Source organism: Glycine soja, chromosome 3 (assembly GCF_004193775.1).
Source record: "Glycine soja cultivar W05 chromosome 3, ASM419377v2, whole genome shotgun sequence".
Taxonomy (NCBI): Eukaryota; Viridiplantae; Streptophyta; class Magnoliopsida; order Fabales; family Fabaceae; genus Glycine; species Glycine soja.
Window position 1 is genome coordinate 46,095,448 of NC_041004.1, and position 14,682 is coordinate 46,110,129.

At 32.3% G+C, this 14,682-nt stretch overlaps 2 protein-coding genes across 2 annotated transcripts; both read right to left on the reverse strand.

The window, feature by feature from the left end:
- Positions 1 to 207: 207 nt before the first annotated feature.
- Positions 208 to 2,140, reverse strand: LOC114405576 (aldehyde oxidase GLOX-like). The gene has a single exon (XM_028368041.1). The coding sequence runs from the start codon at positions 2,026 to 2,028 to the stop codon at positions 376 to 378; it is 1,653 nt and encodes a 550-aa protein (XP_028223842.1). The 5' UTR covers positions 2,029 to 2,140; the 3' UTR covers positions 208 to 375.
- Positions 2,141 to 5,833: 3,693 nt separating this feature from the next.
- Positions 5,834 to 8,387, reverse strand: LOC114407670 (benzyl alcohol O-benzoyltransferase-like). Its single transcript, XM_028370853.1, has 2 exons — positions 7,839 to 8,387; positions 5,834 to 6,964 (listed from the first exon to the last, which is right to left on the reverse strand). Exons 1-2 carry the CDS (start codon positions 8,295 to 8,297, stop codon positions 6,029 to 6,031), a joined length of 1,395 nt encoding a protein of 464 aa, XP_028226654.1. The 5' UTR covers positions 8,298 to 8,387; the 3' UTR covers positions 5,834 to 6,028.
- Positions 8,388 to 14,682: the final 6,295 nt, after the last annotated feature.

Here is a 14,682-nt window from a genome sequence, read left to right on the forward strand (position 1 = left end):
TAATTTTTTAAACATATTATTTATATCATTTTATATTTTTTTAATTATTTCAACCATTAATTTTATTAAATATTTATAATTTAATAAACAGTTTAAAAGTTTCTGGCCATCAGTTTAATTTTAACTACTACCATTCTTTTCAACTTTTAATATATTTTTAACCAATTTTGTGAAACATACATGAGAAACCCCAAATTAGTACAGAACATATTGGTCGAAATACATACAAATCATGATTTCTTTCTTGGTTTACATTGACATTAACTCATCATGATTGACCTGATTAACCTGCTCTAACAAATTCCTCTGTTACATCTATGTTATTAACACCCATATTGAACCAAATGTGCAACTACCCATAATCTCCGTTACATATTACATCACTTGCACCCACGAACCCCAACTTGGCACACCCTTGTGCACCACAAACAAAAGGTAGTACCCCGGCGGTGCTATCTCCGCCGTGGAAGGCCCCATCACGGTGGCGTAATATGCCTCCCCGGCCAGATATGTAACTGCACTCAACTTCAAAACCACCATCCTCTGATTCTGTCCAAAAGAGTGAGTAGTAAACGACGGTGCCACGATCCTAATCGAAACCTCACTCACCGAAGCATAATTAGGCACCGTGAATGTGACATAACAAAAAACCCTATACCCCAACACATTGTTGTTAGTAATATACCTAATTACTGGCCGCACCGGAGCGAAATCCGGCGCTAAATACGGCGGAGAAAACGCTTCCAAGCTAAGATCAGTGGGGTACTCAACCCCAGTGAAATTGTAATAAACGTGTGGGTTGCTACCACCAACTAAAACTCTTCCATCTCTCAACAACACCGCTGAAGAGTGATACAACCTAGGTCTTGACGCCGGTGCCATCACACTAAACTGATTCACCGTCTCCGATGGCCGGAATATCACCGGCAACAACACCGGGTCATGGCCGTGTTCCCACCCGGCGGTCCCGGCTCCTGCGCCGTTAATTATAACAACGTCGCCGTTGGGGAGAAGAAGCATGTCTCCCATTGCTCTCGGCATCGGCATGTTCTGCATCACCCAATTAGGGTTAGAGTCAGTGACTTTAATCCTCCCGCACGTGCCAAGGGCTTGCACGAAGTTCCCACGTGCGGCATTCTCGAACGAGCCACGTGGAGCTCCGCCGCACACCACCACTTCAGGTTCGAGGGAATCTAGGTTTTCGTCTAGTGGGAGAAGAACCGAAGATCCGGAGCTAGGGTAGTTACGAGGATCGCCACCTGGGATTGGAGGAAACTCTCTGATCACACTGTTTTGTTTGTAGTCGAATAACACGGATTTCGTGTTGGCGAAGATGAATAGGTTTCCGTCGGGTAAAAGGTGCACAAAAGGGTATAAATTATTTTCACTTCTATCGCTAGTTTGTTGGAGAAAATTAAGTGGAATAGATGAGGGAGAACTGTTAGGACTAGGTGTTTTAGGTAAGAATTCATAGTTGAATTGTCTTCTACCTCCAACAACAATGACACGAGCATCTGGGAGTATTTGGTTCGTTGCATACCATCTTCTTTGTGACAACAAACCTGGGAATTCGACCCAATCGCAGGTTTCACCGAAGCATGGGGTGAACATGCGAATGCTACGTTCACCGTCGTTGTAGCCACCGGTTTGGACCAATGTACCGTTGGGGAGAACCGAGCCCGAGGAACACCACGTGTCTGTTTGTATCATTAAGGGTCGAAAAGTGTTTGTGGCTACATCGTATAGTACTGAGTGAGCGGAACAATCAACTTTTAGGGCAATCTCGTTGGGATCCATGCGGCAACGGCCATTAGAAAGAGGGAGGTATGAATGACCAAAATCGGTTCGGTCGAACATGATGATCTTGTCGTTATGGAGAAGTTGCATGTGCATTGGGGATATGCCAATGCTTGGTTGCAGGAGATTCCATTGACCTTGGTTGGCGAAGGCTGATGATAGAGGCTGAGCTTGAAAAAAGGGAAATAATGAAGCTAGTATAAAGGGTATTAGGATCATGATGGTGCTCATAGTGGGTAAGGAGAAGTATTGGGAGAGTGTGGTTCAGTTTATTGGTGAAGAGTTGGTGGGGTTGGGGATTTGATTTAGTGATAGTAGGAAACGGAATTTAATTTATATTTGCACAGAGTAAAAGCATGCGTTGATATATACTATATGATAAGGACTATGGCGATCGATATAAAGGAGGGTATCTTTGAAAGGAATGGTTCATTCGGCAGCTACAGGGGCGAAACTCAAGGAATGCAGTTTCAAGCCAAGAAATATGATTACCAGATTACCTACACATCTTCTGTTGATCTTAAATCATATTGTTCACATGTTCAGAAAATATAGGGTACGGTACCGATTTCAGGTTAAGTTTTGAATGTGCACCCCCGGCGATTTCAACTAGCTAATAGGATAAAACTTAAACGAGAAATGGGAGTAGCTATTTTTAATACATTCTTTATTTGACTCAATTTATAATTCTTTTTATTTAATGATTGTCATTTATGATGGTTGTTTTTAATAATTTTTAATTATATATAATGTATTAAAAACATGTTTAGAAAAGTATCTTAAAGAGTGTGTTATATTGAGAAATCATTTGGTGGTTACTAGACTATTATACACCTATGGTGTCTACTCATCTTTATGTGACGTATATTAAATTTTTTAATTTATAATCAAGAATTACTAATAATTGATTAAGTTCTATACGAGGATCAGTTAGCAACATGATAATCCTCCCAACCCACTTAATATTTTCTTAATATTATTAACACTCTTTAAACAAATAAATAAAAGCATCTTTATATATATATAAGCTTTAAAAATACTGATTAATTTTCACTTTAATGGTAGAACTAGAGTTCTTAAGTTATGTTTAGTGGATCTCATTTTATTTCTCCACTCACAGAATTAAGAATCCTTATTTTGACTAAAAAAATGTTTTTTTAATAGTTAAATAACCTTGATTATAGTTGTTTATAAAAGTTCTATGAAAACTCATTTGCTCTGATGGTATTCTCAAGATGCTTAACTTTAAGAACTAATATAATAAGTTACTACGTTGGAGTTGTTCTAACTTAAATATTGTTGATTTATATAGAAATATTATAGTAACACACTGTTTATATTTTTATTATTGACTGAAATATATAGAGAATCATAAAATTTTGCAGGTTTAACTTCTTAAAAGTCCCATGTCACTACAAAAAAAAAAACAAAAATACCATATAGTGACACACACTCTATAGTGATACAAGACTTGAGTCACTAAAAGTTACTTTTATCTATATTTTTGTTGAACTATCACTATATGATTGTGTTTTAGCTTTATTTTTATTTTGCGTCACTATAGCCTTGGTAATATTTTTTCTAGTTAAAATCAAGTAATACTTTATTTCTATAAGCAGCTTTACCAAAACCAAAATAAGCAATATCGCTGTTCCGTTTCACTCTATGATCTCGTTCTCTTAGGTCTCTCATGTCTCTAATTCGCATTCTCTCTTCAATTTACTTTGATACACGCTTTCTCTCTCTATGAATGTGAGCTTCGATCTCTTCAAGATTGGATCTGAATCTTTAATTTGTACTTTTTTCGAGTTTAGATTCGAACGATTATGATTCAAATCACAGGTTTTGTTTTTCATTTACCGGTGATTTCAATTTCGTATCATTAACATTCACTGTAATTAGTGAAATGACTTAACAGTTTAGATGATGGTGGTTTTGTAAGGGTTTATATCTTCGGAATTTAGTACCTGTCATGTTAGAGTCAACACAATGACTAAATGCATCAGAAAAAAGGAATCCATATATATTTGCAGATTAAAAATCATAGAAGAAAAAGAATGTAATTATTAAATATTTTAATTTTAATCATATCATTTTTTTTTCAGCAATCATATCATTTGTGCCTCTTATAAATAAATTCTAATACAATTATTAATTATTGTAATTTGTAAACCACACTCACATAAAAGTTCTGTGCATCGCACATAAGAGGACTGATTTTAAAAGCAAAGTTCAATTTTTATGGAAAAATAAGTAAATATGAGTAGTGTGTTTCAATGACACAGAAGAATTAATTTTATTTCACAAAATTATGATGACATCATAAAAAAATAAAAATAACTATTTATTATTTTGTTTATATAAAAAATTAATTAATATTTTCTTATTATAAATCTAATCGAAACACATTAAAAAATATATTATTGTTTTTCTTGTAGGGTATGTATTGTCGGCTGTAGACATGACAAGATATGCTTGGTCACAATCACAATCACAATCTGAATGCGAAGAATAATCTGCTGGTTCATTCGAACCACATACTCAACGTCCCACACTAGAACAGTATGCAATTAGCTACGCAGTCCATTCAAGCCCTCACCTCAATTCAAATAATGCATGAGGGATCCCAGTATCAGGGGTCTCACCTTTTACACGTTTCTGCGTTTGAGTGTCGCTCGCTGCTAAGATTTTTCAGTCGTTACTTTGGTATAATTATATATTATTCAATCATGGCATATCATATAATTTATATTATTACATTAGATATTTTAATTTTTTTAATTAAAGTCAAATAATCTTTTTATAAGTTTGATATTTTTTTTTAATTTAATTTTTTATTAAAAAATATTTTTATCTGTAATTAATTTGTATTTTTCTTGATTCTAACTTTAGTCATTCTTTTTTTATGTATAATTTTTTTCATTGTCGTCAACAATAGAATATTTTCCATGCGTCCTTGCCGCGTTGCTTATTACGTCGTGCCTCCTGCTTGACCATCAACCCTTGACGACGATTATATCTGGTCTCTGTATTTTCTATATATATATATATATATATATATATAATTTTTTGCCTTGAAAAAGAATACTCTAATTACATCTAAGATATTAATCTCACAATTATCTTTTATCCAAGATTAGCAAAAATATATCTAATAACATTTTGAAATATATATTTTTTCATCTTTATCTTGATTTTCTTTATAGTAAACAAGTTAGAGAAAAAATATTTATAATTTTTCCCGTCAAATGCATATATAATATTTTCCTCTCTAATTTACTATAAAGAAAATCAAGATAAAGATAAAAAATATATATTTTAAAATTTTATTAGATATATTTATTCTAATATTGAATGAAAGATAAGTTTGTTCTAATGTTAAATAAAAGATAATTTCGAGATTAATTTATTAGATATAATTAGAATCTTTTATTTTTTTAATTTTTTTAAAAGATAAAAGAAAAATATATTAATAACACTCTATTTTTGCACAAGAAATGTGGAGACGAGAACTCTTAATATAGCTGTGGTTGGTAGTCTCGATGGTCAATGGCCAGATAGGAAGCATGACATAGGTAGTGGCGCACTAAAAGTACTCTATTGTTGATGATGGTGAAAAAGATTATAAATAAGAAAGGAAAGACTAGGTCTAAAATCATGAATAATAAGAATTAATTAGGGATAAAAATATCTTTTAATAAAATACTAAATTAAAAATAAAAAATAAAATATCAAATTTACAAAAAAAAAATCTTTAAACTTTAATTATAAAAATAAAATTAAAATATCTAATGTGATAACATGTCATTACATAATTGGATAATATATAAGTCTCATTCATGTAATATGATATAATATAATTTACCAATTTCCATATTTTAAGTTTCAACAATCAAGTTTTAAATCCTTATAATGTTAATATATATTTATTTATTTTGAAATGAGATTGGTACAAATACAATTAATAAATGTTACTATAACTAACGAAATTAGTTTGTTTAATCATAATTTTTTTCAGCAGGGATATTTAATTATGTATATTTTAAACTGACTCTATATATATCATTGCTTGAGTATAATGGTATATAAACACCCATACAATACATACTCCTGATTATCACTCTAATATTTTATTTTATTCCTCTCTTCTCATCACATTATATTATATATTTCTTAATTAACACCTAGGACATATATATGTCTACACCAAACATATAGCTACAATAATTTCTCACAGAAAAGACATTAATCCTTGATGAGCTCCCATTATTGGTTGGCTGGCGTGTCTTAGCATCCCCTCCAACTCTGTAGCAAACCTCTCCATGGCTTTGGCTGGCAAGCTAATTGGTACCACTATCACATGCTCTCCTTTGTGGTTCTTACATGACACGTACACGCTTGTCATTTGAGGAAAACTTGTCATTCCACCCGTGGCAGGCCCACCATAAATGGGCTTGCCCCACCCAAAATCAACCTCATCAAGCCCAATACGTGTAGTATTCGAAACAAGGTAGGACCTCGTAGTTGCTTGATGGGGTCTTCCTTTCACCACAATTAAATCTGAGGTAGAGCGCACATACTCCTCATCCACGTTGGATTTTGCATTTTTTACCAATTCCAAAGCATACCCAAATGGATTCTCGCATAACCTTCGTGATGTGGTTACCGCTGCCGAGAGCACAAATCCATTACCGTAATAACCCTTAGGTAATGGAGGATTCACCTTGGCATTAATGTTAATAGTGTAAATGAAGCGAACATCATCCTCTGGGTCAAGTTGCAATGCTCTTATGCGGCATCTCCACATGCATGCAGTGATGACCTCAAATGTTGTGCATCTACCAAGATGTTTGGGAACCAAACTACGGAGAGAAGCTACCTCTCTAGGTCCGAAGAAGAAACAACGTTGCACCACGTCGTTTAATGGGATCATCATAGTTCCTTTGGCTTTGTTTTCCACCTCGTATTCGTGATGGGTGCGTGAAATTCGAGGTGGGTTTCTTGCATTCAAGAGCTCCCTGCACCACACTGGAGTGAGGGAAGGTTCCGTTGCGCCACAGGCGATTTCGGCTAAGGCTTTCATGAATTTCGCTATGCCGAATCCGTCGCTCATGCTGTGATTCAATCGGAGGGCGAAAATGAAACCGCCACACTTGAGCCGCGTTACCTATCATTTGCATTCATAGATTAGTGTAACTTGAAACAGAAATTACTCTCACCACCCTCTGTGTACTTTGAAAAAGGATCAACTATATTTTTGTCACTCCTCTTGCGTTGATTTCTGTTTCTAGATCTTTATAATTTTTTTTTAATTTTTAATTTCTCATAAATTCTTCGGTTTTGTTTTTAGTCTCACGTGTTAATTTCAACTAATTGCTTGCAAATTTTCTGGCTGATACCAAATTTTTGTTGTACTCATCTTGAAATAACCAGAAATGTTATAAAAATAAACACTTAGACTATAAGATAATTTGTAGTTGTCAGAAACTTAAATAAAAATTTCACAAAGTTTATGTTTGTCGTATGATCAGTTAAAAAGTTGAAATTAACTTTAAGGACAAAAAAATGAAACAATTTATGAGGGACTAAAAAAAATTAACACTTAAAACAGAAATCAAAATTAAACAACGGACAAAAAATATATTTTGCTCGTTGAAAAATATTACTCAAGGGGTAGATAAAAGTGGAAAATACCAAGAGCTAGCTACATCCATTTTCGATACAAATAACGTTGATTTCAAATTTTTGACAAATATAAATAAAATAAAACATTTTATAGGGATTAAAATCGAAATTCACACTTTTTTTTTATAAAAATTAAAATAATGAATTCAAATTTTAGAAAAAAATAATATTTTTATGCATTATATTTAATATTTATTACACAGAGAAAGAATTTAAGAAAATTAATGAAATAATAATCATAAAAAAGGAATTAATTGAAAGAAATGGTATGGTATTTTAGAATTATAAAATAAGAATATATAAAAAGAAATCACTATATAAATAAGAAGATAGTATATATATATAATGAGAAAGACCTGGATTAGGAGGAGGGGACAGTTGGTAACTCCACGTGAACCGGGAACATCGTGCAGAAGCTCCTCCAAGCAAGGAAACGGTGGATGAAGAAGATAACTGGGACCGAATTGGTGCAGCGTGACGTCAGCGTCTGCCTCGATGAAAAGAACGCCTTCACCATTGCAATCCACCATGAGTTTGCGGCCAGGACCTTCCCTAAGCCTACCCGCAAAGGGGTAGTAAAATACTAGAGTTTTTGTAAGTGCCTTTCTTATCACTTCAACAGGGTCTTTCATGGAGGACTCTTTATTATTACCATAGAATTGTATGAAGGGGATTTGGAAACGAAGCCCTTCTTGGTCATCAATGTCCGATAGTTTCTTAACTTCACGAGGCGTCGGCTTAGCCGGCGCTATTAGCTCCGCTTGCCTCCTTCGTACTGTAAACACTAGAGTGGGAGACGAGTGACAAGAAGCCATGGAATGAAATATTAATGAAGATGATCACAAATTTAAAATATATAGACTAGCTTAATTACTTCCTTCGTCTGAGCCTTGTGACTTGGTGAAATAATAAGAAATATATAATGGATCATTCGTACGAATTAGTGACATGGTGTTTTTTTATTTGATCACAGTGTTCGGCTCTGTAATTGACAATTGAGTTTGATGTGCTGTTTGTTTTGATCATGCGTACAGTGCTAGCGGTAGGGATCATTAATTAATGACTGATTATATATACATTCATTGTTTTATTTTCATTCACATAGTGCAAAACATTTTAAAGAAACAAATTAAACTTAGTTTTACTCAAACCAATAATTATTTTTGGTTTTATGCTTTAAGATATTAATATTCATAAATGATAAGTTTTTTTAATTTAATATTAATTTTTTTAGTCAAATTAATTATTTATTTAAACATTACTCTATTTGCGTTATTTATTATTATTATTATTATTTTTAATATTTTACTTAAAGATATTTTAACCATAACATTAATTAATTTAATGAAAGTGTGATTTATATTTAAAATTTATATTTTAGTTTATTTTTTACATTTGATCGAAAATATTCTAGGATATAGTATAAGATGAATAGTAAAAATATAACATGTTTAGTAAATTATTTAAAAATTAAAAATTTAATTTAAATAATATAAGTTTATTTAACTAAATTACGAGAAAAAAGTTATACACTGATAAAGTAAAAAAAAATTACATAATTATCTAGTCACAATCTATTATATATGATAAATTTATTAATTTTTAAAATAATTATTTTAAAATAATTTAAATGATAATTTATTATTAAATAATAATATAAAATTATTTTATATTATGCATATGTATTAAACTCTTAAATTATATTATACAGTCCTAATTGAAGCGTGTCACTTTTATATGGCGAAGAATAGATAAGAGGATAGTCCCATTGATGATTGGTTGGGTGAATTTTCGGTTATGTTGACGATAACATCTATTTTATCCAAAACGTAGTTTAGCACATTCTAGCAGGAAAATCACGTTGGAATATAATTTCATTATGAAAAATGTTTCTTAAGTAATTTTGAGTTGTTTGCAATTTAAAATAAAAAGAAAAAGAAAAAAAAGTTACTGATTCTTTTAAGTGAAATAAATAATTGATCATATAATTTAATAAAAAAGATAAAAAAAAAAACAAGAATTATCAATAGAATGTTTAAAATTTATTGTTATCAAAATATAATTCCTCCTTTGATTTTACTAACTACTGTTGTGAACGTAATATAGTGACGACAATGGATAGAGGACGAGTGGTCTTAGACAGTACAACGCACGTCGTCAGCGGGCTCTAATCCTATTTGATGTTTAATTGTTTATAGATATCATCAATGCCGGCAAATTTACCGTACAGGGCTTGTTTTACAAACAATTTACCAAAGGGGGTTCGTTTTTAAACAAATAACATGCAGGGTCTGTTTCCGACGTGGGTGCCGCCATTGATACTGGCGGGAAGCTTGAACCGCCAGTGCCAATGGCGGTAAGGAAGGTACCGCTAGTCCCAGTTGCGGGACATGTGCTGAGTAGGAGAGAGGGGTGAGGGTGTGCCGCTGATAGCATCTGCGGGACAGGTGAGAGAGGGTGGGTAGGGTGGGTGCCGCCAAAGCTGTTTGCGGTAGAGGGTGGTGCCGCAAGTACTGTCTGCGGGACACTTTGGTGCCGCCAGTACTGCCTGCGGGACACTCTTGCTTAATATATCTGTGACTCTGTGAAATAAAACATTAGGTGAAGTACAAGCTAGTCAAATAAAACATTAGGTGAAGTACAAGCTAGTCAGTGTATTTGCAGTTAGAAAGAATCCTTGTATTAACCAAAGAATATTAATTGTATAATTTATATACGTATTAAAAATGTATGCAAAGCAATATGAATTTTATTTATCAACGTGGTTTAGTTTAACAATTATTTTTTTTTGTTAGTTATTTTTTATAATGGTATGTGAAAATTTTCAAATAATACTTAGAATATTGAACATAAAATACTATCAAAATAGTTGCTGGCTAGTTATATATTATGTATATTCATCGATTTTTGAATGAACTTCAGTGCAACAAGTATTCAAATCATTCCAGTAGCTTTCAAATCCAAATCCAATGTGTAGACAAACATAATTGATCTCGTAATAATTATTGCGTTTAAATTAAGTCTAGTTAAAAACAAAAAATGAAGATGAACCAATTAAGTTTGTTACAGCAATTTGGGGTGCCGCAAGTACTGCCTGCGGGACACTCTTTTATTTTAATTTGCTAGATTTTTAAAACCTTATCTCATTTGTGTGTTTAAGCAACGCATATAATTTCCGATTTCCGAGTCATGCATGTGATTTAATTACAAATTATTCTCATGCACATGGCACTGAAGCTAGGGTTCAAGGCACAAATTAAACAAATTTTTTCTAATTTTTTTTATCTTTTTTGTTTTAAACTTTTTTATAATTTTAAACACAGTTTTTATTAATTTTGTTATCTTTTATTTCTTTTTTATCATACAATTTGAAAAAAAAATATCATTTATATATTTTCTATTCCTTATTTTTCTCTTCTTACTCTTTTTTCCCATAAATCAACCATACAGTTTTGTATATAATAATAATAATTTTAAACCACTCCACTTGATAGGTTTGATGGGACTGAAGCTTGGAAAGTGATCTTGAATGATGAGACTCAAGCCTGATGCAACTACGGTTCACATGCATTGAAATTTTTTTTATACAGGCTAGGGAGGAGAATATGGCACTGTATTGGATAGGGAAATCAGAAATCACATTCATGTATGGCAGCTTAAAGAGCTAGGCATGTAGGAGGTGACTTCTATACAGAGTTACTTTAATAATGGTGTATAAATTTGCGTACGTAGCTCTTTGCTAAAAAAATTCTTTAAATAGAGCAAATTTCAATCACACTCTGCACACTTGCATAAATTTGAGACCAGAGTATTGTGAAAGAGGAAGAAAGAGTTTTGAAGTTTGATTCTATAGTAAGTAAGGATGTTTTATATTTATTTAATTAAAGTTTTCTTTCATTTTGTTTATTTATGATGTACAAATTTTTTATTTTGAAGTAGCAAATATTATGGTTAGAATGAAATTTGAAGCTCAACTTTAAGTGTATTAATTTTGTAAATTACATTTTAAATATTAAAAATATTAGTAGTAATTATTTGTAAGCCTTTTTGTTAATGGTTTTTGCGTCTGAATTATTATTTGACATATAATTTAATTTAAGACAAAAAATAATTACATGCTATTTCTTAAGTATTTTGTTGTTTGTTCTGAGTACGAAGTTTTATTTTACTTGTAATAAAATTTAGTATAAGTTAACAAAAAGAAATTTTAATTTTAATTATAAAAACAATAAGAAAAATATTACCAATTTTAAAAGTCCCGTCATTTAAATTTACTAACATGGGAATAACAATTTTTTGTTACTATATTTATTAGTAATTTATTGATTTTTAGTAATCATAAAAGAAGTTTAGTTGGATTGTATATATTTCTTTTATCTCGTTGTCTCACTAAGTTTCAAATTAGTTGTTCACCGAGTATTTTTTGCCTTACATATTCGCGCATGTAATTTAATTAATTAACCATTGAGACTATTAAGTAGAGATGGAGGAAAAATTATGCCTTATTTGTCTGTGTCCTCCATTCCTATATATAGATAGTATACTTTCCTACTAATTTTGTCATATGTATATATATATGATATATCCTTCATTACCGAATATATGTCATTTGAGTTAAGTAAGTTGTTCTCGTTAATTAGTACTGAAAAACGATTTGGAAGATACAAATATGGGGGCGCCTAGGCGTGTTGGCCATGTTCCGTCTGAAATTTTTTTAAGTGTAATCCTTTCATTTATAACCCTTCCATTTTGTGTTTGTCTGGAATTTTTTTGAAGTAGGAATTTTTCATAAATTATTTAATTAGAGTACTTTTTTTTAGAATAAAGTATGAATGTGAAGTTTAAGTTTAATAGAGGAAGCAAATAAATATTTGATATTTAATTGAAGTAATGATTTTATTTGTTAGACTAATATTTGAAGGCAAAGTTTAAGTGAATTAATTTTTTTAATTAGAATTTTTATTATAAAATTAGTATGAGTAATTATTTATTTTAAAACTCCTATTGTTATGATTAATTATTATTAATTTTGATGATGTAGGTATATCATGAATTCAATTATTACAGTGTTGTATTTCAATGGAAGAGTATATGAAGACAATGATGGTGTAATATTTGAAGGCAGTAAAAAGGCCATTCAGATTAAACGCGGAATTAGTTTCAATGCTTTGAAAAAAAAATTGGAGATAAGGTAAAGTTAGAAAATAATGAAATTATTTCTACTATAAGTTGTAGATTTTTAGTTTCAGGAAAATATGTTGCATTGCAAATTTGTGATGACGAAGATGTTGAAACTATGATCGAAAGTTTTCAACAACAACAACAAATGTCAGTTCTAGAATTGTACGTAGAAAAGGATGTTGCTGGTGGTTCGATGTTTCATGCTGCAAATTCTGTTACGTCATGTGGACGTAATGTATCTCATCATGAATCGGAACTGCCAAGAAATATAAGTAATTTACATGATGATGAAGATGATGATGATGACGATTACCTTGCATCTAACTCATACGTTGAAGAGTCTTTCAATGAAGATGATAGTGATGATGGAATATCTGATACAGACGATGAAGTCACTGACATCGTTGAACCGGTTTCAATTGTTCACCCAACCGAAGGTAAATGTTTGTGAAATACAAAATTAGTTGAATACATCTATCTTTTTATGAGAATTGTATTTAATGGTAACTAAATAGGAGTAGTTTGTTGACATGATTTTTTTTTAAAATTATTAGGTGTACCACAAATTCAAAATCCATTTTGGAATGATGCTATGCATTATAATAATATCAATTGGAGTCATCCGGACGAGGAGGACATTTGTGGTCTGGACATGCCAACGACTTTTAATGTTGGACAAGAATTGTATGTTGGCATGGATTTTGACAGTAAAGATGCGGTAAAAAATGCACTGAAACAATATGTGATGAAGGTGCATCAAACTTTTAAGGTTGTTGAAACGAAATCACACAAATATATCGTTTGTTGTCCCAACAACACCGAAGAGTCTCCTTGCCCTTTTTATATGAGGGCAATTTTATCCAAAAAAACTGATGCATGGAAAGTGACACAATGGGGTGGACCGCACACATGTCTAAATATGACTATGACACAAGACCATGAGAAGCTTGATTCAAATTTAATTGCGACTTGCGTAGTAGGTACGTTTTTTATGTTCATATTATCCTACTTTTGTGTTATTTGTTATTTTAATTTGTAATTTTATTTTAGTATTTGAATTACAGGCATGATCAGAGAAGATCCATCAATAAAAATTTCTTTGATTCAAGAAAGGATAAATAGTGAATTTTCCTATAAGGTTTCATACAGAAAAGCATGGATGGCCAAACAAAAGGCGATTGCAATTGAATATGGCGATTGGGAAGAGTCGTATGCGAAACTCTCGTCATGGCTAACACACATGCAAAATCATTCTCCTGGCTCTTACTTTCAAATACTACATGACGATTTTATTGTTGGTAATAGGGTAAGTCGCGAACATCGTCAGTTTCATCGAGTATTTTGGACATTTGGTCAATGCAAAGAGGCTTTTAAGTACTGTAAGCCAATCATACAAGTTGACGGCACACATTTATACGGCAAATACCGTGGGACCCTGTTAATGGCCACATCGCAAGATGGAAATGGTGGTGTTCTTCCTCTAGCATTCGCCGTGGTCGAAGGCGAGACGCTAACAGCATGGTCATGGTTTTTGGCCCACTTGCGTGAACACGTCACAGATAAGAATGGAATTTGTCTAATATCTGATCGTCACGCGAGTATAAAGTCTGCTGTCGCTAACGAACATCTTGGTTGGCAACCTCCCCACGGTTATCATGTGTACTGCGTCCGACACATAGCCAGCAATTTCAATCGCAAATTCAACAACGCGAAACAAAAAGAGATGTTCAAGAAATTGGGTAAGGTTGATTTTATACATTAATTTAATTTGAGTTTGATGTCTACGTACAACTTTTGATGATAACAAATTTGATGCAGCGTACACTCCTTGCAAGCATGTGTTTGATCAAAACTTAGAAAAATTTCGTCAACTGAGTCCAGCCATAGCAAGATGGATTGATCGCATTTCAAAGGAAAAATGGAGCATGGCTTACGATACATCTGGACGACGATATGGTCACATGACAACCAACCTATCAGAATGTGTCAATAAGGTGTTGAAAGATTGTCGCAGCATTC